Source organism: Mus musculus, chromosome 7 (genome assembly GCF_000001635.26).
Source record: "Mus musculus strain C57BL/6J chromosome 7, GRCm38.p6 C57BL/6J".
Classification (NCBI taxonomy): domain Eukaryota; kingdom Metazoa; phylum Chordata; class Mammalia; order Rodentia; family Muridae; genus Mus; species Mus musculus.
In genome coordinates, this window is record NC_000073.6 from 66,293,792 (window position 1) to 66,318,676 (window position 24,885).

Sequence of the window (24,885 nt, forward strand, 5' to 3'; positions counted from 1 at the left end):
TTTGGTTGGAATGCGGCTACAGTTTGAATTTGAAGTGCCTGCTGGAGGTTTCTGTTCTGAACACTTGGTCCCTCGCTAGTGAGATCTCAGGAAGTCCCAGGAACGTAAGACATATAGAGGAAGTAGGTTGCTAAAGGCGGGTCCTCAGGAGTATATTATCCTGGCCACTTCCTGCCACTTCCTGCTTCCCGACCCCCATGATGTGAACAGCTGTCCTCATCACACACTTCAACCGTTGTCATGATGTCCTGCTCAACACAAGGGGCCAAGCGACTGGGGGCTGAACCCTCTGGGCCCATGAGCCAAAATACACATGCTCTCCTCTAAGTCATTCCTGAGAGATATTTCGTATTTTGGTCACAGCAACATGACAGTAGCTAACATGAGTGGCATGCCTGAGATCCCACTGGGTTTTCTCTGATTCAAAAGGTTTAAAAAAGAAAATAAAAGTTTATTTCTACCTGCTTGGTCCTGAGCAGAAACAAGGATGACAGACACAGTGGGGAAAAATTCATTTTCAACAGGACATTTAATAGGACTTATGGAGAGCTTCAACAGAAGCAGGAGTCAGGAAGGGGGCATGGGCTCCTGGGGGTGCCTTCTTGCTCTCCTTTTAAGGGGCCCAGATGCTGAGGTATCTCTCACTGCCTGCCTTGGTACTTTGTTCTTAGTCTCAGGGGAGCCCCGCCCTAGCCTGTATGAGTCTATGTCACGGAGGCCAGCTTTGAAGCCTGAGCACGCGTTCATTAAAAGTCCCGTAGGGGACTCCAACAGACAGCTGGGGTCGAGGGCCACTGGCCGAGAGCCTTGACTCCATTATGATAGAGAGACAGCGAGGTCATGGAAAGAACAGACTTGTCGCTCTTGGCAAGACCTGGTCCAGAGCAGCACAGAACATCTTGGGCCTTAGACCCAGAAGACCCAGGAGACCTAAGAGAACAGAGAGTAGCCCAGGGGGAGGTCCTTCCCGCCCACAGGGACTGCATGTCCACCATTCTTCACCTTGGCTTTGGAGCCTGCTGGTCTCTGGAGCTCCCACTTGGTGGTCCTGATGGTGGCTTCACTGTGTGCTAGCTGCGGGGCCTTCCCGGTCTGTAAGATCTCCAGGAGTGTGGACTTGCCCTGGCGCGGGGGACCCACGAGGATCATCTTCATCAGCTTACACTTCTCTGCTTTGCGCAGCTGAGCACGCAGGAAAGACAGTGTTGCTTTCGGGCCTGTGAGAAATCAGAGGAGGAAGAAGGTGGGCCCCCTAGATGATGTATAAAGGGAATGCACTCACATTTTTAAGAGGCGAAAACTCCATCCCAAAGGGACCATTTCTATATGTTTCAGGGATCTTTGAGAGGGACTGGATGATAAAAACCGCTCCAAAACTTAAGTATGAAAGTCAGAACCGAAGGACAACATCCTTGCCCTAGTTGGCATACTTTACTCCCTAGCCATCCTGAACCTTATTACCATGGTAGCTGCCGTGTCAGGCTCAGTTTCACAGCATCTTCCCAAACTGGGAGGCTGGAATTGGGTTCATTTACCCTCTGACCCCATTCTTAAAGTCTACCAAGGGAACCTAAGTTATCCTTCTAAGGTGGTGAGTGGAACAGAGCTGAGGAGGCCTTACCTTCTTTCCTGACCTCCGCAGGCACGTTGCTAATGTTCAGATCTTCAATGTCCAGTTGCCAGAGGTTCCCCAGCTGGCCTAGCTCCGGAGGGAGCTCTCGGAGGCCAGGGTTACTGAAGTGAACAAGTCAGCGTGAGAGAAACGCGCACACAAACATAGCTCTCTTAAGCCTTCCCAGCCTGTGGTGGCTTCTGTCAAGCTCCACGCTAAGCCACATGCCTTAGGCCTTAATTCCAATATTCCATTTAAACACTGAACCCACCACGGCCCTGCATCGTCAGGAATGAAAACATTAGTGCTGTCTTCTGTGGGTCCTCACGGCTTCAGACTGGGTCCCCATCCAACACCTACACCCTCTCTTTTATTACTATTAAGATGGCCACTACTTCCTCTTGCTAGACTCAGCATTTCCAACCCTAAGGCAACAATTCTATGGCACTCAAGTTTTGCATGCTGCTTAAGGTCCTGACAGGGAGGACCTGGCACACTATAAAATTCAATACACGAAGGGATCACGGATGTAGCTGTCTCCTCACTGTCTCCCAGCCAAGCAGCAAGCTACGGCTAGTCATCTTCCTCCCTCCACCTTCCATACCCATTCTGGAATCCCTGCTATTGCTTCTCAGATGGACCTTCTGCCTGGTCCCTCTCGACGAAAGGGAAGACTTCTGTCTCACAGGGTTGTTCCTGCCCTCAACACCAACTTACTTGCCCAAGTAGAGCTCTGAGAGGTTCTTCAGCAGGCAGACCGATGGGGGAACAGCATCAAGATGGTTGTCATTCAGACAAAGGACCTCCAAAGACTCACTTAGGAAAGCTGGGAATTCCAACATGGAGGCTGCCAAGAAAAGTCAAGAGAGACCACCATGCTTCTCCACGGTTCTAGGTGACCGTAGTGTGGAGGTGCTATACAAAGGGCTGTAATGGCGACCATAGTATGGAGGTACAAATGGCTGTAATGTCTGGAGAACATGTGGGGAAACCTACAATGCTCATCTCCAGACTTCCCTGTATGCACATGTGACAAAGACGCAAAGATGGTGACACACACAGTGACAAACTGCTTGCAGTAACACACAGGCGTGAGAGAGTGACACATGCTTTGTTGCTACATGTCCACAGGGGATTTGCTAAACACAAAGCACAGTGAAGGTCACATGTATGCATGTATGCATGTAACATGTAACATGATGGTTTCTGAGAAATTGGAAAAGCCAGCTGCAGAGCCATGTCCCTAAAAAGGCTTAATGGTGTGACAGAAAATGTCTGCAGATATGCACACATGTATTACCCCAGCCTATGAATGTTATATGCATGCATGCACATACGGCACACATGCACCTACGTTCATACACACAAGCATTCATGTTACATAAACTCTTAGTTACGTCTAGAGAAAGAACTCACTAGAAGGCCAACTACTCATTTTGTTTTAAAATATATAGCACTACCCTTGTACTAATCAACAAACTAATCAACAAAGAAAAATATTAGCCGCCAAGGTTTTTTGTTTGTTTGCCTTTTGTTTTCTAACATTGCTTAAGATGCTACTCCTTGAGAGACCAACCAACTCTTTAGTATTCAAGCAAGCTCATTCATGAGGCTAATTATGAGATTACCACTAAGCTCACATCACACTTGCTGTTTCCACAGCACCGGAGCCTTTGTGCAGAGAAAGAATGTCACACAGAACCCGGAAAGGCACATTAATGGCATTCAGCGGCTTAGGCTACAGCAGGATCTCTGAGCAACCTTTATCCTCCCCTCACCCCTCCTCCGACAAGCAAGGAGAGTGGACAGGATATCTCACTGGGAATCAGGGAGTCCAAGTCCCCTCAAAGTCTCCTGCTGGGATGCTCTGCCTGCCATGGAAGATGTAGCGGATAGAGAAGGCAACATTGTTTTATGTGGCGGATAGAGAAGGCAACATTCTTTTAGGGGCTGAAATCATGTTGGCTTACCTAGATACACCTCCCTCCCTCCCTCAGCGCTGGCATCTCTCCACCCACGGAGCAGCAGTACTGATGGTCATGGGGTAACCTGGCCTCGGAGGAGAACGTTCTAGGAGAGATGAGGCCAGCCTACTCAGATGAGCACTGAGGAAGCCCCACCCAGCTCACAGCGCTGTTAGTAGGATTCCCTGCAGCTGTGGAAATAAAGCAGCAGGCCTGCCAAGGCGACTTGGTCCTAGATGGTGTCCTGTAGAAAGATGTTCAAAAGTGCTTTCTTTCCCCTTTCAATGAAACCACTTCACAGTTTTCCTGGGAGGGCAGCTAACGGGAGAAAGGTGTGTTTTCTTGCCCAGCAAGGGAACACTGAGCAGCTGGCCACGGAGCCGGCCAAGTCTGAAGTTTCACCCTGGTGTTTATGAAGGCTCCTTAAGTGACGGATGAGGGGAATAAGCTCAGAATGGAGGCAACACCTGTCACACCCCAGCCAACTGCTGAAAACTGTGGAAACCGGTTGGAGAGAAGACAGCCCGAGGTATTTATGAACTGTTATTTATTCATAAGTTATTTATGACTCCACTCGTCTGAATTTTACCGTAAAAACGATCATCCAAATTATTTTTGGACAAGGCAACTGAACAAACATGACTGACTGAATGTACGTAAGCCACCCTGGGATTTAACTGTCCATCTGCAAACAAGTCGTCCTTTATAGATAACTCTTTACCCCGGGTCAGCCGCCCTGGGAGAAGGACGCTTCTGTGGGAGAGCGCTGGCAAGCCCATCTGTGCCCTCCTTTCACTCAGGGGTGGCCCTCAATATTCCAGATGCAATTGAGAACTCAGGAGGCCTTTGTCATCTGCCACTGCCATGATTCTCTCTGCCAGGGAGCCTTTCACGTTGTGCCTTCCTCGACTGGCTGCCAGCTCACTCCGATGGCTTTCTCGCTATGCAGCTTGACCTTCCTATACAGCAGTTTCCCCAGGCTGCCGCTGACCCCGCTAAGCGATGTGCCTACATCACCTTGGTCCCCAGAAAGATCCCACATATTTGAGTGGAAAGCAGGGCACACATAATTGGCCTCCAGCAAATGGCTCAAGCGACTGTTCCCAGCCCATGCCCCTGTCCTCTGCCCTGCTTCGCACTGGGGAGAAGATGGTGTTTGTTTCTCTTTGTTTCCAAGTGAGATCCCCTATATCTGCACTCAACTTCCCAAGGCTGAGGGGCCTTCATCTATAGAGGGACCAGCTTCGCTGAAGGATGGCTTAGTGGGCTACTTGCCTAGCGTGCCTTGGGCCTTGGGTCCTATACTTGCATCCAGAAAACAAAACAAAACAAAACAAAACAAAAAGGCCCTATTATGAAAATTCATAAACTGCACTTTCCTATTAGCATGACAGTATATATTTGCATCTGTCTACTGGATGTTTGGATCTATTTTTCCAAACTTTATTTTTTGTTGCCATTTTTTTTCTTATGAGGTTATCATGACCACACACACACACACACACACACACACACACACAAATTAGAAGCACTCTTGGCATATTAGGGACTTGTGTGCCAATCTGTGCCACAGTGATTTCTATGGGAAGTGATTCTCAGAATGTCTGTTTTAAGCCTTTGTCTGTAATGTCTTTTGCATAATAAAGTTTGCTAGTTTTTTGCAAAGCCAATATTTAGGCCACCTATAATCTCAGCACATGGGAGGCTGAGGCAGGACAATTGACACTGAGACTCCAGAGTGAGTTTCTAGGCTAGCCTAGGCTAAAGTGTGAGACCATATATACAAATAAAATAAAATGAAAAATATTTCCCAGTCAGCTTTTAAAGGTTTTTTTTTTCCAGCCCCAGACTACACCCATGTCTTCTAAAGTGTTATTTATTTATTTTTTAAATGCAAGCCTGCTGTCCACATGGGCATTGCTATCACCTGCATCAGGCAGGGTCACTAGCACTGTGATCCCTCATAGCTGATCACACCAACACTATTTGCTAAAACAAGTCTTCTTTACTAAATTACAATGTCATATGCTTGGCATTGTAATTACTTTGCCATATATTAAATTTGTACATAGTTATCTCTCAGGAACTCTGAGGAGCTGGTTCCAGAATGCCCCCTCTACAACAGCCACCAAAATCCATGCAAGAACCCACACACATCCTGCTTAGCCTTCAAATCGTTTCTAGATACCTTGTGTTGTCTGAGCCTGTGGATGTTGCGGGAACAGCTATTATACTGTGCTGTTTAGGGACTAGAGAAAAGTGTGCAGGTTTGGTACGAATGTGACTTTCCTGTCAGCAGTTGTTTGATCTCACAGATGTTGATTTCACAGATACTGTAGGGTAGACTGCATTTACTCATATCTATTTTTGAATTTTCTTCCACCAGTATTTCTTGTTCATATTAAACCTACATACATGACTGATCAAGAAGTTCACTGTGTGTATACATATATAGACATGCATGTAAACACGTGTATGCATGTGCACACACAGACACACACACACACTGCAGCCCACAGAGTGCAGCATGGGTATGGCCTATGGCGTTCACTTCTTGCAAACTCATCTTGGCCTCTGTGGCATTTCTCAGCCTCACCTCTCAGAACCTGTTCTGCTCACATTCACTCCTTCAAGGCAGAGAAGGGAGCTAGTCTGTTTAAAATGGCCTACACATTCGCCCTTGTTTTATGCTCTTGTCCCGATGGACATTCTGAAGGTGTAGTTGGCTTTAGAGTCTCAGATTTGATCAAAAGTTGATCTGACAGAGGTAGAGGCTAGAATAGTGGTTAGTGGAACCCAGGGAGATGCAGGGGTAATGGGGGCAGAGGGGGTGGATGGTGGGTGCTGGGGTGCCCCCTGGATAGCCTGGAAGAAAACCTCTCGTGTTCTATAGCTCAGCAGGATGACTGCACCCGAGAACTAATTGTACATTTCTTAGCAGAGGGGACTTTCTATGTTGTTAACACAAACAACTATCAGTCTGAGGTGATGCAAATGCCAATTGTCTCTGATCTGCGTTTTGCACTTGGTTTTCTCATATGCAACATAGATGACATTTCCTACTTTACGTGTGGACTGAGACTCCTGTGTCTACAGTTTAGGCAGTTAGCTATTAGCATTGCTGGGCTCCAGATGGGGAGTTAGGGCCATAGGCACGCACACACACAGACACACACACACACACACACACACACACACACACACACACAGACACACACACACACACAGACACACACACACAGACACAGACACAGACACACACAGACACACAGACACACACACACACACACACACACAGACACACACAGACACACACACACACACACACACACACACACACACACACGGTTAACAGTCACCATTTACACTGACAGACCTTTCAGCTGACCATGAACATCTCTGACATTTCAACCGGGAAAGGAAAGGCAAAGCTCAACATAACGACTTGGATACAAGACAGGAGGATCTCATGGTCTCCCCAGCCCAGCACACACCTGTCTCAGTTCCAGAACGCTGGCGCCCTCTGGTGGTGAACAGGGAGATCCTCTTTGTTTTAAGCCCATCTTCATTTCTGTGGAGGGGAAAGAGAACACTCAGAAATTTGAGGCCAAGCATGACAAAGACTTGGAGTATACTAGCTCTGACTACATCACATAGAACCACAGAGAAGGCAGTAAATTCTATCAGCATGTGCTTGGGCCTTCCTGCAGTTTGTATGAGGGAACTCGGGGGCCTTCTGGAAGAAGCCATTAGGAAGGATAATCTAGTGGTCACAGTCATTATCACATTCTCAGGCTTTCTAGCTTCAAGCAGGTGCTTTGGGTATGTGTTCTATTTAGCGATTACAGAGTAACCATCAGCCAGTGACCCCAAGGGGCAGGGCTCTCCAGGGCTCATTTTCAACCCATTCATCTATCATTGGATGGATACATTTTATTCCACCTATGAACACATTAGTAGCTGGTAAAGAATTTATAGACTTCTAGTCTAGGCTGAAGTGAGAGACAGGATGTTCAGGAGTCTGCAACAATTACAGCTGGAAGGTCCCGCTCGAGGGCTGTATGATGTCGCCTGGAATCCTTCTCTCAGGATTTTGGAGCTGGGAATACGTATTGGAATACTCTGTGGTGTACCTATTCCCTCTTCCTGGAGGGAAAAGAGAAACTCCTACGTCTCAGGAAGCTTGGGAAAATTCTATCATTCACAAACCCTCAATCCCTGCAGGCTATACAAGGAACCCCCGTTGCTGGGTAAGAGTTGACTATGGGTGGAGCTAAGGTAGGCAGGATGCAGCTTTTGTGGGTTGGCACCTATGCTTGGGGTGCCTCTGACTCACCCTGAGTCCCGAAAGTAACCCCAACACAGTCGTCACTTCTTCAAGCCAGACTTGGTGGGACTGTATCTGTGCTCTGTCATCAAGTGTCCCATACAGGGAAACATGTTTGGTCTTTTCTCCCCAGGAGAATAGTAGTCACACAGTAGTACCCTTAATCCAAAAGTTTAGAATCCAGATGCCTCCCAAAGACTAACCCTGTGAGTGCTGGTGTGGTGTTCAAAGGAGAACATTCCAGACCTGACCTCAGAGCCATGTCACAGTTAAAACTCAGGCATGCTAAAAATGCTGTTGGGGGCCTGTGACACACACACACTAGTCTGTATTTAGCTTTGGGTCCCATCTCGGGATGTCCGGGATACATCCAAATACTTCAAAAATCCCAGAGACATCTAAAATTTGAAAACCTTCTGATTCCAAGCATTTCTGAATAAGGTCATTCATGAATTAGGGTCTTTAAGAAAGTGGTTATGTTGGCATGAGCTCTTTAGAATGCTCCCTACTCTAATATAGATGGTGTCCAAACAACAACAACAACAACAACAACAACAACAACAACAACAACAACCGTAAAGAGAAAGATCATGGAGATATATGTGGATGGCCACTTTCTTGTTTGTTTTTTAGGACAGGATTCCTCTGTGTAGCCCTGGCTGTCCTAGAACTCCATCTGTAGACCAGGCTGGCCTTGAACTCAGAGATCCACCTGATCTGCCTCCTGAGTGCTAGAATTAAAGGCAAGCCCCATAACAGCCTTGATCTTTAACAAGTCAAGGAGGGAGGTCTCAGGAGGCACCCTGGTCTCAGATCTGCAGCCTTCATATTGCTGAGCAACTGTTTTATAGGAGTATTTCATCCACCCTAAGTGGGATACAGCAGCTTGGCTCTGGTGCTGTCCAACACATATCATCTGTGGTTCTATATACACCAGAGGTAAAGAGGCCCACTGCTTACTTGCCGAGCTGGTTTCTGGAGAGGTCCAGGGTCTTGAGTTGGGTGCAGGTCCACTTCTCTTGAGGTGGCAGCGACAACAGCTGGTTTCCCTGTAACCTCAAGAACATGAGGGCCTGAAAGAGGGAGGAGAGAGGGGGAAAGATGATGTTACACATGGAAAGGGAAAAGTTGTCATGACGGTTGGCAGGCTCCCTGTCAATGTACAGCCAAACAATCCCAGCCTACTTCTACTTAGGAAACTCCCCAGATCCTCTCAAGCAGAGATGAACAATGCATTTAGACTTTTCCTCAAGGTCAATGAGAACTGTAGACTAGAGGGACTATAAAGGCCTGAGACCAAAGATTCTTTTTTTTTTCTTGTATATTTTCTTCATTTACATTTCAAATGCTATCCCAAAAGTTTCCTAAACATCCCCCACCCACGCACTGCTCCCCTACCCACTCACTCCCACTTCTTGGCCCTGGCTTTCCCCTGTACTAGGGCATATAAGGTTTGCTAGACCAAGGGTCCTCTCTTCCCAATGATGGCCGACTAGGCCATCTTCTGCTACATATGCAGCTAGAGACACGTGCTCTGGGGGTACTGGTTAGTTCATATTGTTGTTTCACCCATAGGATTGCAGGCCCCTTCAGCTCTTGGGTACTTTCTCTAGCTCCTCCATTGGGGGCCCTGTGTTCCATCCAATAGATGACTGTGAGTATCCACTTCTGTATTTGCCAGGTACTGGCAAAGCCTCACAGGAGACAGCTATATCAGGGTCTGAGACCAAAGATTCTTAAGAGTCGTGGTTAGTGGTGTCTGCCTGGAGTACACAGAGCACCACTGGGTACTTCCTCCTTGGGCGGTGCCCAGAGAGACAAGACAATGGGTGACCTGATCTGCCTTAGCCACATGTCCTCAGAAGCCGAGGATGGGCTCCCTGGGGTCCGCACATAGGGAACTCATCCCTGTGTGCCTTGCCGTATTCAGGCCCACTGAGTGACCTCAGTTGTACAGTTTGGACCCCTTGGGATCTCCACACACACAATTCATCCACACGCTTTGCTGTATGCAGGCCTACGGGGTGGGGGTGGGGCTATTCCCTTGGAAGATGTCTTTCCTTAATGAGAGCAGCAGAGACACACCTTCACTTTTCTTGGTGACATGAACACAGATCCACCTACAATCTATGTGGCCCAAGAGACCCACCACATAGCTGTACCGCATTAAGCCCCCTGTGTGTTTCGGTTTCCCTTGTTGATGCCATGAGTCACCATGGCCAGAATGGTTGCCACCCTCTGCATTTCTATAAAAGCTTCCCCGAGTGATTAGCCCAGGGCCTGGGCTGGGATGTGAAGACCTCTGCTCAGTTCCCAATATGAAGAAAGAGACCAGGGGAAAACAGGAATTTTACAGAACATAGTGTTGAGATTCAACGCGTCTCCATCCCTCTTTGCTGGCTAAGCTATACTGCGAGGCGCTGGTGTGAGGGATAGCCTCAGAATAGGGAAGTGGTAAAATGGTAAGAAGGCGTGGCCAGTTAGCCACTGTGGGCACCAGTGACAAGGGTTCTCATTCAACAGCGCTTTAATTTCACCTAGCCATGAATACAAGTGGGTTTCTTCCTTCGTCCCATGCTTGCTTAGGGGAGCCTATGACTTGATAGCCCTTCTTTTCTGCGATACGCATGTTGAAGGGATGCTTGCTGTCTTTTGGCCTTCTGGATGATCTGAGCAGCTTGTCTGCGATTGCTAGGGGCTGCACCTGGGTGTTTAAACATGGTCTCATTTCCCAGGCAATGTGGTCTGTGAGTCACCACCAGGCCCTACAGGGAGTGCCCTAATGCTTTTGGTGAACAGTTAGCAATCCCTTGCTCTGGGTCTCACAGGGTCTTACAGCCTGCCTGAAGACTCTTAGAAGGCAGTGGTCCAGTGCTCAGGACACAAAGTCTCTCCTTAGAGTGGTGGCGCTCCGTGGGAATCTCTGGAGGCCAGATGGAGTCCATCTCTGGCAAGCGTCAGAGTTTTGACTGGGGCTGGAGCTCAGAGGTTGGGCACTTACGGACTGTATGTGAGACTCTAGGTTAATTCTCCACTACAGCCAAAAACAAAACAAACGTGCCACCGTGAGTGAAGTCCTGAGGGTCATTATTTTTGATGAGGAAGTTCTCTAAAAGGTCCATATGTTAAAGGAACAGTAAAGCTGGGCACTCTGGCTCTCAGAGTTACTGGTAGGTGGTGGAACCTTTTAGAGCTGGGGCCTGGGAGAGGTGTTCTGCTCACTGCTGGTGTGCCCACGAGGAGGATATTGGGGCCACATCTCTTCTGTTTCCCTGTTAGTTCAGGTCTTGGCTGTGAAGTGAACAGCTTTGCTCTCCCATGGTGCACTTCCCCACCACAGGCCCCAAAGCACTAAAACCAACATGGTGGGTTGTATACGGACTGATACTTCCCAAACCTTGTGCCAAGGCAAGGCGTTTTCACACTGGTTGTCTCTGGGTTTTTATTATGAATGAGAGGTAATGAAAAGCTGACTAAGGCAGGCAAACAAGCCCTTCCCTGGCACAGCTGTTTCCTGGTGACTATTCTCCTTCCTCTAACTTGGCTCAAGACCGCATGTCTTTGATGGCTCAACTAACCCTTCACTTTTTCTACTTATGTGTCTCACAAACTCGGAAAAAGCACATAGGTTCCCCAGGGTCCAGAGTGCTTTTTCTTACCACGGTGGACAGTGAGAAATGAAGTGCCATTGGACTCACGTCAAGCTGGAACAATCCCAGGGGCACCTCTTTCAGAGAGTTCTCAGAGAAATCTGCATCCCGAAGGTGGCTTTTCCAAAAGACAGCCATTTTGTCTGGCAGCGATTCCAGGGCATTTTTGGAGGCTTTACAACATTTCTAGGAGTTTGAGGGGAGGGGGAGAGTGGTAAGTAGATTTGTGAGTGTAGAGCTGCCCAGAAGTCTGTTTGTAAATCTGATGTCAGAAGTGAGGCTACTGGGACAGGGCTCTGTGACCACAGTGCAGAGTGAGGAAGAAGGCTTCCAATTCTCTGTCTGCTGTGTTGTCCTGTCCTGCAGGAGCAGGGAGAGAGTTTCCTAGGGGAGACAAACGTGCCTCATCGTCTTCCCTTGATCACCATCCGGTCCATTGTCCTGGGAAATAACGGACCGATTCAGAGCCACGCTCTCGGGAGTCAACTGCTTTCCCCAAGGACGCGGCCAAACTAGAAATGCTTAGTCTTTGGTTTGAAACCAACAGAAACAAAGCACAAATATTCCTTATGTCATTCATCCGTTTCAACCAGCCAGATTCCCAAGAAACAAAAACCTCATTTAGTCTGCAGAGCTCTGGATACAGGCCCCTGCTTCTTCTCACTTCTTTAGTGCTCTTGAGAACCGCACCCCTTTTGGCATTTGTGTTGGTATGCATGCGTATATCTGGGTTTGCATGTGTGCGTATGAGTGCATGTGTGCATATGCGTGCATGTGTGCGTTTGCGAGCATGTGGAGACCACAGGTTAATGTTGGGTGTCTGACCAGCCAACCAGGGACTCTCCTACCCCCACCTCTCAGTGCTGGGATTACAGGCAAGTGTTGCCATGCCTGTTTTTTTTTTTAAGTTTGTGACATGTATGTACGTATGTATACATGCTCACATGTGTGCTTGTGGAGGCCAGAGGTTGACATTAGGCCTCTTCCTCTGTTGTTCTCCACCTCAGTTACTAAGACCAGATCTCTCGCTTGAACTCAGAGCTGGGAAACATGGTTGGTCTCACTAGCTAGCTCACCCTAGGAGTCCTGCTTTGGGTGCTGGGCTTACATTTGACCACCATGTCTGCATAGCATTTAAATGGGGGCTGGGGACCCAACTACAGGTCCTTATGTGTGCATGGCAACCGCTTTACCCACTCAGACATCTTTCCAGACCCACACTCAGCTTTTACTGTGTGTGGATTCTTGGGGGTCAAACTCATGCTTGTGTGGCAGGCCCTTTACCAAAGTGAGCTATCTTCCATCCCTTGTGCCATCATCCCGTGCTTTACAAAACGTTGTAGCAGCTACTGTGTGTCCCTTAGGCTAACTGGCTTACAGGGTGACAGCCTGACTGAAACTGTGGACCTCTCTCCTCAGCTACAATGTAGAGGAACAGGAGAAGACGTGAGGATGTAGAGAGCGGCATACAAACTCGGCTGTGGCTTTCAGGATACAAACCAAAGGGCAGGACCAGGGATCCGGGAAGCTCTTCAGGTTGTTCCTGGAGACATTCAGAGAGGTGAGAGACTTGAAGGAGTGCATAAATTGGACAGGGAGCTCTGTCAGCCTGTTGTCAGCTAGATCGAGTTCTTGCAGCTTCCGCAGGCCGATCCAGTTAGTGGCTGTGGGGTGAAAAGAGTGTGCGTGGTCAAACATATCCCAGTCCCAACCAGTGAGAGAGTGGCCAACGACATGGGGTCATTGACAGAGATGCATACCGTTTTCTTCTTCAAACAGCCGCTCCAGGTAGTTTTTGGAAGCAGTCAGCTTTTGAAGTTTTGAGAGGTGCAGGAATCCAGGAGGGAGGTGAGACAGTTTGTTGCTGGAGATGTCAATTTCAAGTAACCTGGGGCCAGAGAGAAGGGAGTCAGGAGCCAGAAGAGCGACAGCAGCGCTTACGATCTCTCACTAGACAAGGTGTGTGCGTTCTCTCTGCACACACAGTTTAAAAAAATGAGCGGGATCCTTTGAGGTCTTTTTACTCATTTGGTTAACTGTTACCACAATGGAATCTGACTTTGGTGGGTTCTTTCGGGTGGTCTTCTGAACATCCTGGAATTAACATCTTTGCCCGAACAAAAGCAAGCAGTACCCAGAGGCTCTGCATCAGGAATGCAACCTTTAAGGGCTTGCAAATCTGTTCATTTGACCCAGGCTAAGGAACCTAATGCAGATGGCCCATGCTCTTTACATTTATCAGTTTGTAAAACTCATTTATGAGATTCAAGGACTAACCTCAAGCTCTTACCAACATTCTTGCCTCTTACAACATTTAAATCTCCAGTTTCTTTTAAAACTTACACCAGTGTGCCCTGGCACCCCCTTGGAGGTCAGAGCACAACTTTCAGGAGTCAGTTTTTCCTTGCCAGTATGTAGGTTCCAGGCCACCAGACTTGACAGCAAGCACCTCTACCCACTGGGTAATCTTGCCAGCCTCAGCCTTAGCTGTGGCAATCAGCTCAAGTCCTTTCTGCAATGAAGTCTGGTGGCTACCAATCCTAAAATCTAAGTACAGACCTCTGATGGTCCGTCATGATTGTCAAACCCTTCTGGGCATGTCTGTGAGGGACCATTCAGATCGGGTGAATTGAGACAGGAAGGCACTGAACATGTGTGACACCATCCCATGGGTTGGGGGTCCTAGGCTGAGTACCAAGAAGCAGCCATCTCTCTCTGCTTCCCAACTACAGATGTAGTATGACCAGCTCCCTTCTGAGCCTTCAGTCATGCCTTTCCCACCACATTAAAATGGCTCCTTCAAACTGTGAGTCAGAATAAACCCTTCCTTCTTTAAGTCATCAGGGTATTTAGTCACAACAATGAGAAAAGTAATTGATAGATGTCCTTCCCTTCCTGGGCCACCTCAGGGCTCAGGGCTCTAGGAAAGACAGGCAGCACCAGTGTCCATGTGCTGCCACATTCCCGTATTGATCCTTTCCTCAGGCCCGCCCAGCCATTTCTGGTGGGGTAAACCCTTCTACCAGCCCAGGAAGCCTCTAGCCACTGCCCTCTGATTCTGAGCAGGACCAGTCGGGTACTTTGAACAAACAGCCTCATGCGGCTATGCATGATCTTAGCCTAGACCATCTGTTCAGACTTCTCTGGCTCCTAAGGGGTCAGAGATCTTGATGGCTGTGCTCTTGTGAGCGAGCAGTCCTTTTACTACTGCTAATAGCTAGTTTTCCAAAACATAAAATTCAACCCAGGACCCTCTGACGGGAAGGTGACTGTGACGGGTGGGCACAGAGGGCCTTGACCACGCCCCTGGGCCCACCTGGAGCAGATGATTTCGTCGGAGGACTGCACGCAGGGCAGCTCCCCCAGCTGGTTGTTTGAGAGATTCAGCTTCTTTAGATTGATGAGTCCCCAAGGGATGATGGAAGGGAGCGAAGGCAGGCAGTTGGCAGACAGGTCAAGCTCTGTGATCTGGCAGGAGATGTCTAGGAGCCAGTCCAGGTCCACCCAGGGCAACTTCAGATGGGACCATTTCACACGAAGTGCCTGGGGTTGGATAGCAAGGAACAGCACCTAAATTTGGTGAGTCTAAGCCCAAGGTGGGCCTGGAGTAAAGGCTCAAGTGAGGCTGTGTACCCACTCCAGCTGGATCCCTATCCTGAGAAACTGGGGCCATGTCTACCTTGCCTTCCCAGCTTCCACCATGGTAGCTGGCACCAGGAAGTAGCGAGTGTACTCTGTACAAATCGTCTGCTCATGGCTCCTCGTCACCCCCAGAGGGTATCCATGGGCTCAGAGCCAACCCTTAGGAGCCGCACACTGGGGTGCAGGGAAGCAGCAATGGCTTTTGGGTCCAAAGGAGCCCCCCCCCCCCCCCGAGGCTTGGCTATCCTCTTCTCAGGCAGGGAGAAGGCCGAGTCCTAAATGTGGCTCTGAGATCTCTGTTCTTGAGTCACTTTGTGTGATCTGGGCAGCCACTGTCTTCAGCCACCTGGCGCTGTGCCAGGCCACACTTTGGACACCACCAATCGGAAATCCAGAACTCTGGTCCACACCTCACAGCAAGGAAACCATGCCCCTTAGCAAATAGCCCAGGAAGCAAGATAAACATTGTTATCTCCGTAACAACCTAATGAGCTCACCAATTTCCTCTGTAACAGTCAGCCCAGGACTATATTAGTAACAGACAGCTTCCCTAACTTTTGGCCCTGCTTTCAGTTCAGGTCAACCTGAGAAAGCTAAGTATTATGGCCCCTACAGAGATATACAGGAATTCTTACTTCCAGCGATGTCTCCAATTTCCATGAACAATAACCTCCATTGAAGACACAGTAAAACCTTCCCTTGGTTTTGTTCTGAGACTTATCAACTCCTCTGTGCCCTGAGTCTCTGCCACATGCAAACCACAGCCCAACCTTCTTGCTGTGGCACACCCAGAACATGTTCCTTATTTTTTTTCCACAAGAGGAAGTCAGAAATCCCAGTGATCTGCTATTGCCAGGCAGCAAATGGGTCCTGGTTTAATACATAAGACTAAGGTTTTCTTCAGGGATATCAAAGAATCTGAGACTCAACTGGGTTTCTGGGGAGAAGAAATCTGTTTCTTTTGGCTTGTATATCCAAAGAAAATTCATAACAGAAAATTACAGGGCCAGAATATAGACAAAAATGAATGTTTCACAAATGGGAACGTGTAAGAACCACAGGAACTGTGAGAAAGCTACCAGCAATCTTGGTTAAGCTGGCCTTGGCAATTGGCAGCGGCTGTGATCATATCTGGCCACAAGGTGGTGCTGTGCTCCCTTAGCCAAATCCTGTGCCTTACCGCCCTTCCAACAGAAAGTTCTCCTCCAGTCTTTATCTCCCTCTTCATTTGTGTAGATGAAGAAGGATGAACAACTAAGATCCAGAGAGAGGAGTCCTAGCCTCTGGCAATTGTGTTAGATAAGTCACTCAATTTCCCTGGCGGCTTTTTTCCTTTCTAATGACTGACGTTTCCCACTTACTCTAAACACTTAAGTCCAGAAAAATCTAAAGTTTGCCAAGAGTTGAACTAGGACCTAATGGACCCCACAGACCTAGAGTTACCTGCTGTCAAAGCAGCATCACCAGGGATGTCTCCCAGCACCTTTCTACACACAAAAACACACCCTCTTGGGGCTGGCTGGGGAGATGGCTCTCTGGTTAAGCACTTGCTGAGTGTGACCCCTAGTCCTTCCTGCTGTTGGGTGGCTCACAGTTGCCTGTAACTCTAGCGTTGAGGGAATCCTATGCTTCTGGCTCCGAGGGCACCTGTGTTCATCATATGCACTCCTCCACACACACACTAAAACATTCGAAAATAAAACCAAAATTCTTCACTCTTTACTGAACCATTTCCGAATGTTGTATCATGACATGCGTCCTAGTAAGGGTTTCTATTGCTGTGACGAAACACCAGGGCCGAAGCAACTTGGGAGAAAGGGTTTATTTGGCCTTCACTTTCACATCCCTGTTCATCTAAGGAAGTCGGGACAGGAACTCAAGCAGGGCAGGGGTTGGTAGCAGGGGCTGGTGCAGAGGCTTCCTTCACAGGGGTCATTCTGGTAGAAGGAAACCAGCCACACCAAGAGTGTGGTGTGTACCACTAACCTCACTAGACCCTAAGGACAGAGGAATGCAATCTGCACTGCCAGTTCTTAACGCTCTTTCTAGGGCTCACTGCCACACGTTTCTTTACAACTGAAATCTGATCAACTCAAGCCCAGAGAGAAGCGGTCAAAGTCTGAAGATAGGACGACAGACGAGCATGCGGCACGATGCATGCTGGGAAAGATGGGGCAGACTGTAGATGAACACGGAAGCTTTCCACCTGGTCTTGGCATACATTGGGAATTTGGACTGATGCGTTTTATTATTTTCGGTGCACGGGCACCCAGAGTACTTAAGTATTTACAGGGTGCCACCGAGAGTAGACAAAAAACATCAAATGACAACGATATCCACACACTTGACAGAAACAGGTTCAGCAAGCCTACAGCGCTCACTGCTTGTTTGTGTTAGTCTGGGCAAAATTACCACAAACCAAGCTCCGAGGGAGCACAGCCAGCCATTGCATAACCCTGTCCCAGAGGGCTGAACCGAAAGATCAAAGGCAGCTGGCACTGAGTGCTGAACAGCCCAGCCATCAGGTCTCACGAACTGAACAGGCCCAACACAGATGGAAAATGTCCTGGTGTTTGTCTCCAAGCCTTTCAGACGCCGGCCAAATGGGAGAAAGCACACAGGCAGCACCATCCGCCCCAGAGGCAGCAAGGGAAGGCTTAGAAAGCTGTTTTCCAAGGTGATGGTTGGAACTTACAGTGTTCAGGGGTTAAGTGGGAAGCTGGGGAGAGGCTCAGTGAGGAAATGGGGTTTGCCCTGCAAGTCTGGGGACCTGAGTTTGAGTCCCAGAACCCAAGTTAAGGTGGAAAAAGACAACGGCCAGGCCTCTCAGCAGGAAGTATTCCGGTCATATTGGGACACAAGCTCTCCTCTCCTTTTTACAGTTCTCATCCAGGAATCAAATGGCTCCTTCTACTGATCCCCCAAAGTTATCTTCAGATCTCCATACATACATCACACAAACATTCTATACACACTCCATCACATACACACCTTTGTACAGACAATAGACAGACACACATTAGTAACAATAAGATTAAAAGTTTTTTTTTATAAAGAACAAAAAAGGGTTGTGCATGTATGTTGGGCCATAGGCAAAGAGTCTTATAGAGAAAGCCCTTCTGATCTGGGGGTGGAGGCTGCAATACAGATGCATTATCTGCCTTGCATATTCTAGAAGCTACTGGCCACAAAGGTGTCACCTTCCCCCACCCCCAAATAATTTTCACTATATTTTATTTACTCTGTGTATTAATTTTCACTATATTTTATTTACTCTGTGTGTTAATTTTCACTATATTTTATTTACTCCGTGTGTGTTTGTGTATATCTGTATGAGCATGCCACACCACAGCACCCATGGAGGTCAGAGGACAATGTGAAGGGATTGGCTCTCTTCCTCTGCCATGTGGGTCCTGAGGATGGAACTCAAGTTTTCAGGCTCAGAGGCGATCTCCTTACACCTACTGAGCCATCTTCTAGCTGGCCTACACTTTTATTTTTATGTCACTGGCTAAAGAAGAAAAAAATTATTCAAAGGAGGGCTGGACTCTCCAGTGGTTTTAGCTTAGCTTTAAGACTCCACTGAGAAGCCGGGCGTGATGGCGCACACCTTTAATCCCAGCGCTTGGGAGGCAGAGGCAGGAGGATTTCTGAGTTCGAGGCCAGCCTGGTCCACAAAGTGAGTTCCAGGACAGTCAGGGCTAAACAGAGAAACCCTGTCTTAAAACAAACCAAAAAAAAAAAAAAAAAAAAAAAAAAAAAAAAAAACCAAAAGAACCAAAAACCAAAACCCAAAACCCAAAAAAGACTCCACTGAGAGCGCAGAAGAACAAGTCTAGAACAGTCACAGAAAAGGACTGGTAGCTAAGAGCCTGGCCTGGTAGGGTAGCAGGCCCTGGGTCAGGTGGTAAGCCTGGTGAAGTGGAGCCCTTGTTTCTTATCTGCTGACCCTTAGGGCAGAATTCATAGCTCTGCCTCCCCATCCCCAATCCACCGTTCCTGACAGGTCTGTCTACTGGACTCACAGCTGAGTCGGAACCATAACTCCTAGAGACTATAAACCCCTTGGCGGGACAGACCACTGTTCAGTGTGGTGGGACATAACACACCGAGAGGCAGTTTGTTCAGTCAGGACACATGTTAAAATGGAGGAAAACACAGAATACTCTGGAATTGTATGTTGGCCCTTGGACCACAGCAACCCCCAAGCTTTCTTAGCTCAGCAGAGGTTCTCAGATGATGGCTGAAGATGGCTTCTCTTCAATTTGGGGCTTCTGAATATTTATCTAAAGCTACCCATGCTTTGGTTATGGAAGCACTAGGAGATGACGACTGGTTATTGTCCTTGATTAGAATGCCACAGGACTTTGAGTCCAGCATGGCATAATCTCGGTCATATATGTGCTAACTTTTATACAAATGTGTTTTTTTGCAACTATGTCTGTTTTGATAGGTGCCTACTCTTGCTAAAGATATCTAGTCCATCCAAATGCATTCTCCGGAGGGTTTTATTTTTGCAGTACTGTGAAGAGTTAGATGGAGTCCAAGCTGCTCTCTGTCTACTCTCTCAAGCTGCTTTGCCTATGTCCCAACATCTCTGGGGGTTGCTTTTCTTTTTATTTTGTTTCTTTCTCTATCTCTTTTCTTGTTGTGTGTCTTAGTCAGGGTTTCTATTCCTGCACAGATATCATGACCAAGAAGCAAGTTGGGGAGGAAAGGGTTTATTCAGCTTACACTTCCATACTGCTGTTCATCACTAAAGGAAGTCAGGACTGGAACTCAAGCAGGTCAGGAAGCAGGAGCTGATGCAGAGGCCATGGAGGGATGTTCTTTACTGGCTTGCTCAGTCTGCTCTCTTACAGAACCCAAGACTACCAGCCCAGAGATGGTCCCACCCACAAGGGGCCTTTCCCCCTTGATCACTAATTGAGAAAATGCCTTAGAGTTGTATCTCATGGAGGCATTTCCTCAACTGAAGCTCCTTTCTCTGTGATAACTCCAGCTTGTGTCAAGTTGACACAAAACTAGCCAGTACAGTGTGTAACTCTTTTTAATCTCGAACTTTTTAATCTCAAAAAGTTCTAGCTTCTTTTCCAAGTGGCAATCAGAGGCCAGACAAAACCATCACAGGATGCTAACCAGTCAGGCAAAGCCAGTCTGTGGTTCAGATCTGGAATAGCCTTGCAGTCTAGCGGCAAAGGCCTTGTCGCCAGTGTCTTATTGGGGAGTATGGGGCAGGGGAGGAAATGGGACTTTGTGGGAAGTCTTCTGGTCCTCAGGGGCATACCCTTAAAGGAAGATATCTGGACACAGTCTCTTCTCTTCTGGTTTCTTTCTTTCGATTCCCAGCCAGGACTCAAATGGGCCCCTTGCTGCACATTCTCACCCTGGTGCCAAGCAACAGGCCCAAGGCAGTGAGGACAACTGATCATGGCCTGAGACTTCTGAAACCTTGAGATAAAGAAAACTTTCTTCCATATTACTTGATTTTTCTTGGGTATTCTGATATAGTAAAGGAAAGCTAATTAATGAAAAGGAGTAAAAAAACAGAGAATCCAGATCATTCCATTAACAGACACCAACAACTAGGTTCTATCCATAAGACATACATGGTAGGAAGAGAGAACCAATCCTTTAACATGTGCTGTGAGGTGTGTGTGTGTGTGTGTGTGTGTGTGTGTGTGTACATATGTGCACCACGCGTGCACACACACACATGCACACACGGAATAAAATACTCTAGAAAAGACTTATAAATAACACCCTTGTGGAAAGCAAAAGGAAGGAATGGATTCTTTAAAACCAAAGGGCACCTGCCAAGAGAGTAGATGAGAAAGCAAGATCAGCAGGTAATAAAGTGACCTAAAATCAGCCACCCAGTCAGGGAAGATCTGTGGTGTATAAGGAAGTCCAAGAAAGACTTGAGAATATCTACTTCAGAAATCAGGGAAAGGAGAGATCAGGAGAGGGAGGAGGGGTTTTTCCTAATCTTGAGAGGCTTACTCAGTTATTTCAATGACTGAATGAGAGAAAAAAATAGTATCAGTTCTGATGAAACATGTCTGCTAAAATATTTTGTGAGTGTCAGACTTAATAGTGTTTAGCTGCCAATCATATAAAGTAGAATAGACATTACCACAGAAACCAGATGATTGAAAAATGTTAAAAACAAAATTATAACTTTTAAATCCAAGTTTAATGGCGTATAAAAAAACCAATAAGCTACAGTTGTCTGTTCTTTTCAGGTACGTGAAGGTTAATTGTAGGTATGGACTTCATGAAGAAATCCCTGGAGACCTGGGAGGGCATGCCTGGTTGTTGTCTGTGAGGGTCTAAAGGAGATCAGTGGGTTTAGAGTATCTGCCCTCAACATGGGCAGGTGCCATTCCAGCAGCCAGCTGAGACAGGACTGAACAGCAGAAGTCATTTTCTTTCTGCCTGAGACATTCCCCTTGTCCTCATTGACAATAGAAATCCAAGCATGGGGGCTTTTCACTGATGGTCCTCTAGGTTCTCAGGCCTTCCCATTGGTCTACCACTAGGCATGTTATTAGCATCCATAGCCTCCATCTCAAAGAAAGAACCAAGGGGCTGTTAAGTCTCTACAGTTACACAAACTCCCCTAGCAAGTCTCCTCTATCTATCTATCTATCTATCTATCTATCTATCTATCTATCTATCTCATATCTGTCCATCTATCCATCCATCTGTCCATTAATCATTATTATTTATTTATCATCTATATCCATCTAGCCTGTAAAAGTAACCTTTATTCACCAGATGTAATTGTTGTTTCAGAGGCTTACTGCTGAATAAGCTCACCCTTTCTAGTTCTTTCCAAACTCTGACTGGCTGGTTCAACACAGCAATCCTGGCTCAAACTCCTCTCTAAGCTGACTGATTCAATCTGGTTTCCCTCAGCTTCACACTGAATTGCTCTGCTTGCCTCAAAATAACTCTGGCAATTTGTTCTACCCTTCTGGTTCCTTCTTATTCTCTAGCTTCAACTGCCTCTGCTGACCTGCATTGAACTGGAGAACTCAGGAACTGTCCTGCAGTCACTGTACTGACTGCCAGCCAGCCAACTGACCCTCTCTCCCTGATTCTCTGTTCTGTGCTGTTCTCATGGGAGTTAGATGCTTCCTATCTCTGACTCTTTTGTGAAATCTTTCTCTGATTCATCACTTTGTCTGCCCCTCAGTTGCATATCACTTTCAAACATGGATGCTTCCTTCTACAAACAATTTTATCTTAAAGGCGTGTGTACTGCGGGTGTGTCTATATTCTAGATAAAGGGATTAAAGGTGTGTGGTATGTCTACATTCCAGTTGAATCTCACAGACCTAAATTTTTGGATATGATCCCTTACCAGAGCAGCCATGATGCTGGATTAAAATTTCTCTACATATCCATTTTTCCATTTATGTTATTTACCCAATTATTCCACTGGTTGTGCTATCAGAGGAGCTGTGACTAATGCAAGCACAATTGAGACCTGAGTGTAGGTGAACAGTCCAGAGGTTGAGCTACCATCAGATGACAGCACTTCTTATGAGCACTTTCAACTGACTATTCTCAGCATTCCTGCAAGGCTGCTACAACCTGCACAGAAAGAACTCCAGAGGTGACCTGGTTCTACAGCAGACTCAGGACTATAGTTTATGTGTCCAGTGTTCAATATTTCTCCTTCTCTACTACATCCGTATCCTTATAGGGCTATGGAAAAGCTGAGAGTCATCCAAAGATACCTAAGACAGGCAGTGATAAAAGGTAAATTATTACAATAAAAAATTACAATGAAGTTAAATCCTTATGTCCTGACACAAGGCAAAAGAGATAGCAGAAAAAAAAATCAATGAAAGTGCTGATAAAAATGACAGTAGACCATGAAAGATGAACTATGCAAAGAACCATCGGGGGATTTATAAAGCTATCTGTCACGTAATTGGAGGAGGTCACTAAAGGGCAGAGGCCAGAGAATAAGTTGTATTTCACACAGAAACCTTCTCATCAATTGGTTAAATTTGGAGATATGAAGGGGAAGAAACTTGGAAAAACACATCTCATCCCTTTCCCAACTACGTAGCTCACACCTATGATCACCCAGGAGAAGAGGATTAAACAGTGGCCAGTTATTTGGACATTGAATCTCCCCTTTAAATAATGTGGGGTGGGGAGAGGAGAAGAAAAAAAAAAACCACAACACACAACAACAGTATAGAAACTTAGGACAACAAAAACCTAGCAATGACTGGAGAGCCCACAGCTCTGATCAGTAACAAGAGGGAAAAGTGGAAACACCATAGTGTTCTGTGCTCACTCAGCACAGAGTGAAAGAGAGCAGAAAAGCAAAGGCAGAGAGGCTAACAAGGAAAACGGAGATGAAGGGAAGCAGGAGTGTGATCAAGAAGGTCAAACTGAGCATCTCTCAAAAAGCAGTGAAGTTGATCATCACCGATGACTTAAAACCAAACATGCTCACTCTCCTGTGGGAACTGAGTCTGGCTCCGTGGCGGAGTCGGATCAGGGAAGAAGTTACATCTTCAAACATGGTCAAAAGCTCATGGCTGGTCAAAGGCTCATAGGATCTTCTATTGCTGGTTTGCTAAAGGCCCCTGTAAACATTTAGGGTTACACCATAGGTCAGAGATGCCTTTTCTGCAGTGGGAAGCTGACAAAAGTTCTGAGGGTAGGTGGGTGTTAAATGCTCAGCCCTAAATGGAAAACTGATACCATCCCCCACTGCAAGTTTAGGGAGTATAGTGAAAAGGGGCAGAAATAAATGTAATGTAGGGGTGGAGATAGATGCTATGAAATGCTGTCTTTAGATATAACACTGTATTTGCATCCATGACCTCACTAACACCATGGCTACCTTTACGAGACCAATCCAACAAGATCAGGGGCTCAGTGGGTTACAGTGTGTGGAGGTGTGTGGGGGTGTTCAGGGGAAGTGGGAGGTGGAGGAGTCGGGGTGCATACAATCAAGACAAATCATCTATGTGCATGGAATTGGTAAAGATGAATAAAAGATATTTTAAAAAGAAAATAGCCCAATACTTAATAACCTAGGAGTAAAAATAGCAGTAGAAAAGCCAGTGTAAAAACCATTGTCTAAAATATGGGAGATTTTATTGTTAGCCAGAGCTAAGAGGCCCCTGACTACACTGAAATACAAGACTTATTTACCAAAAGGAAAAAAAAAAGTCCCCAACGTGACACAATAAAAGTAAGTGGGAAATGATGGATCCAGGCGAAATAACTAAAGAACCATTCCCACAAGTTCCTAATTCAATATAAATTGTTCTCAAGTAAGAAGTTCAAAGAACAAACAGTCCCCGAGTTGTGTAAATGATCGTTGCTACAGCTGCTCGCTTCATTTTATGAGTCAAAACTAGGGATTCTGTAAGAGCCATTAAAATTCCAGGTCAATTGCATGTGTGTTCATGGATGTAAAAGCTGCTATAACATATTTAAAAATAGACTGCAGTTAAACCAAACTCAAATATTTCAGTCCTAGAGCCAATTAATGTCTCTCCAGAAAATCAGCACAGCGGTAACTCAGACCCTGCCAACCCCAGTTGATTATGGAGGAAAGGGATCATAGAGCTACTCTTAAGTCAGATGAATGCTAGACACTTCTTAGGGAAGCCAGGTTCTCTCTACACCAACTCTCTTGTTTTCCACCCC

General features: G+C 46.8%; 1 protein-coding gene across 6 annotated transcripts in view; it reads right to left on the bottom strand.

Annotated features, from left to right (window-relative positions):
* Lrrk1 (leucine-rich repeat kinase 1) overlaps nucleotides 1–24,885 on the bottom strand; it is a 129,597-nt gene that overhangs the window by 35,047 nt on the left and 69,665 nt on the right. For 4 of the 6 annotated variants that reach the window (XR_391340.4, NM_146191.3, XM_006540839.4 and 1 more), the window contains 9 exons: nucleotides 14,870–15,096; nucleotides 13,314–13,441; nucleotides 13,054–13,217; nucleotides 11,602–11,739; nucleotides 8,864–8,976; nucleotides 7,071–7,147; nucleotides 2,330–2,459; nucleotides 1,622–1,734; nucleotides 1,003–1,217 (listed from right to left, as the gene is read on the bottom strand). Coding sequence is in view for 4 of the 6 variants with exons in the window: in NM_146191.3 (NP_666303.3) it covers nucleotides 1,003–1,217; nucleotides 1,622–1,734; nucleotides 2,330–2,459; nucleotides 7,071–7,147; nucleotides 8,864–8,976; nucleotides 11,602–11,739; nucleotides 13,054–13,217; nucleotides 13,314–13,441; nucleotides 14,870–15,096 (1,305 nt within the window). In the remaining 2 variants the exon portion in view is untranslated. Of the gene's footprint in view, nucleotides 1–1,002; nucleotides 1,218–1,621; nucleotides 1,735–2,329; nucleotides 2,460–3,582; nucleotides 4,107–7,070; nucleotides 7,148–8,863; nucleotides 8,977–11,601; nucleotides 11,740–13,053; nucleotides 13,218–13,313; nucleotides 13,442–14,869; nucleotides 15,097–24,885 lie in introns of those variants that run through there. The other 2 variants (XM_006540840.4, XM_006540841.1) reach the window with 2 other exon arrangements.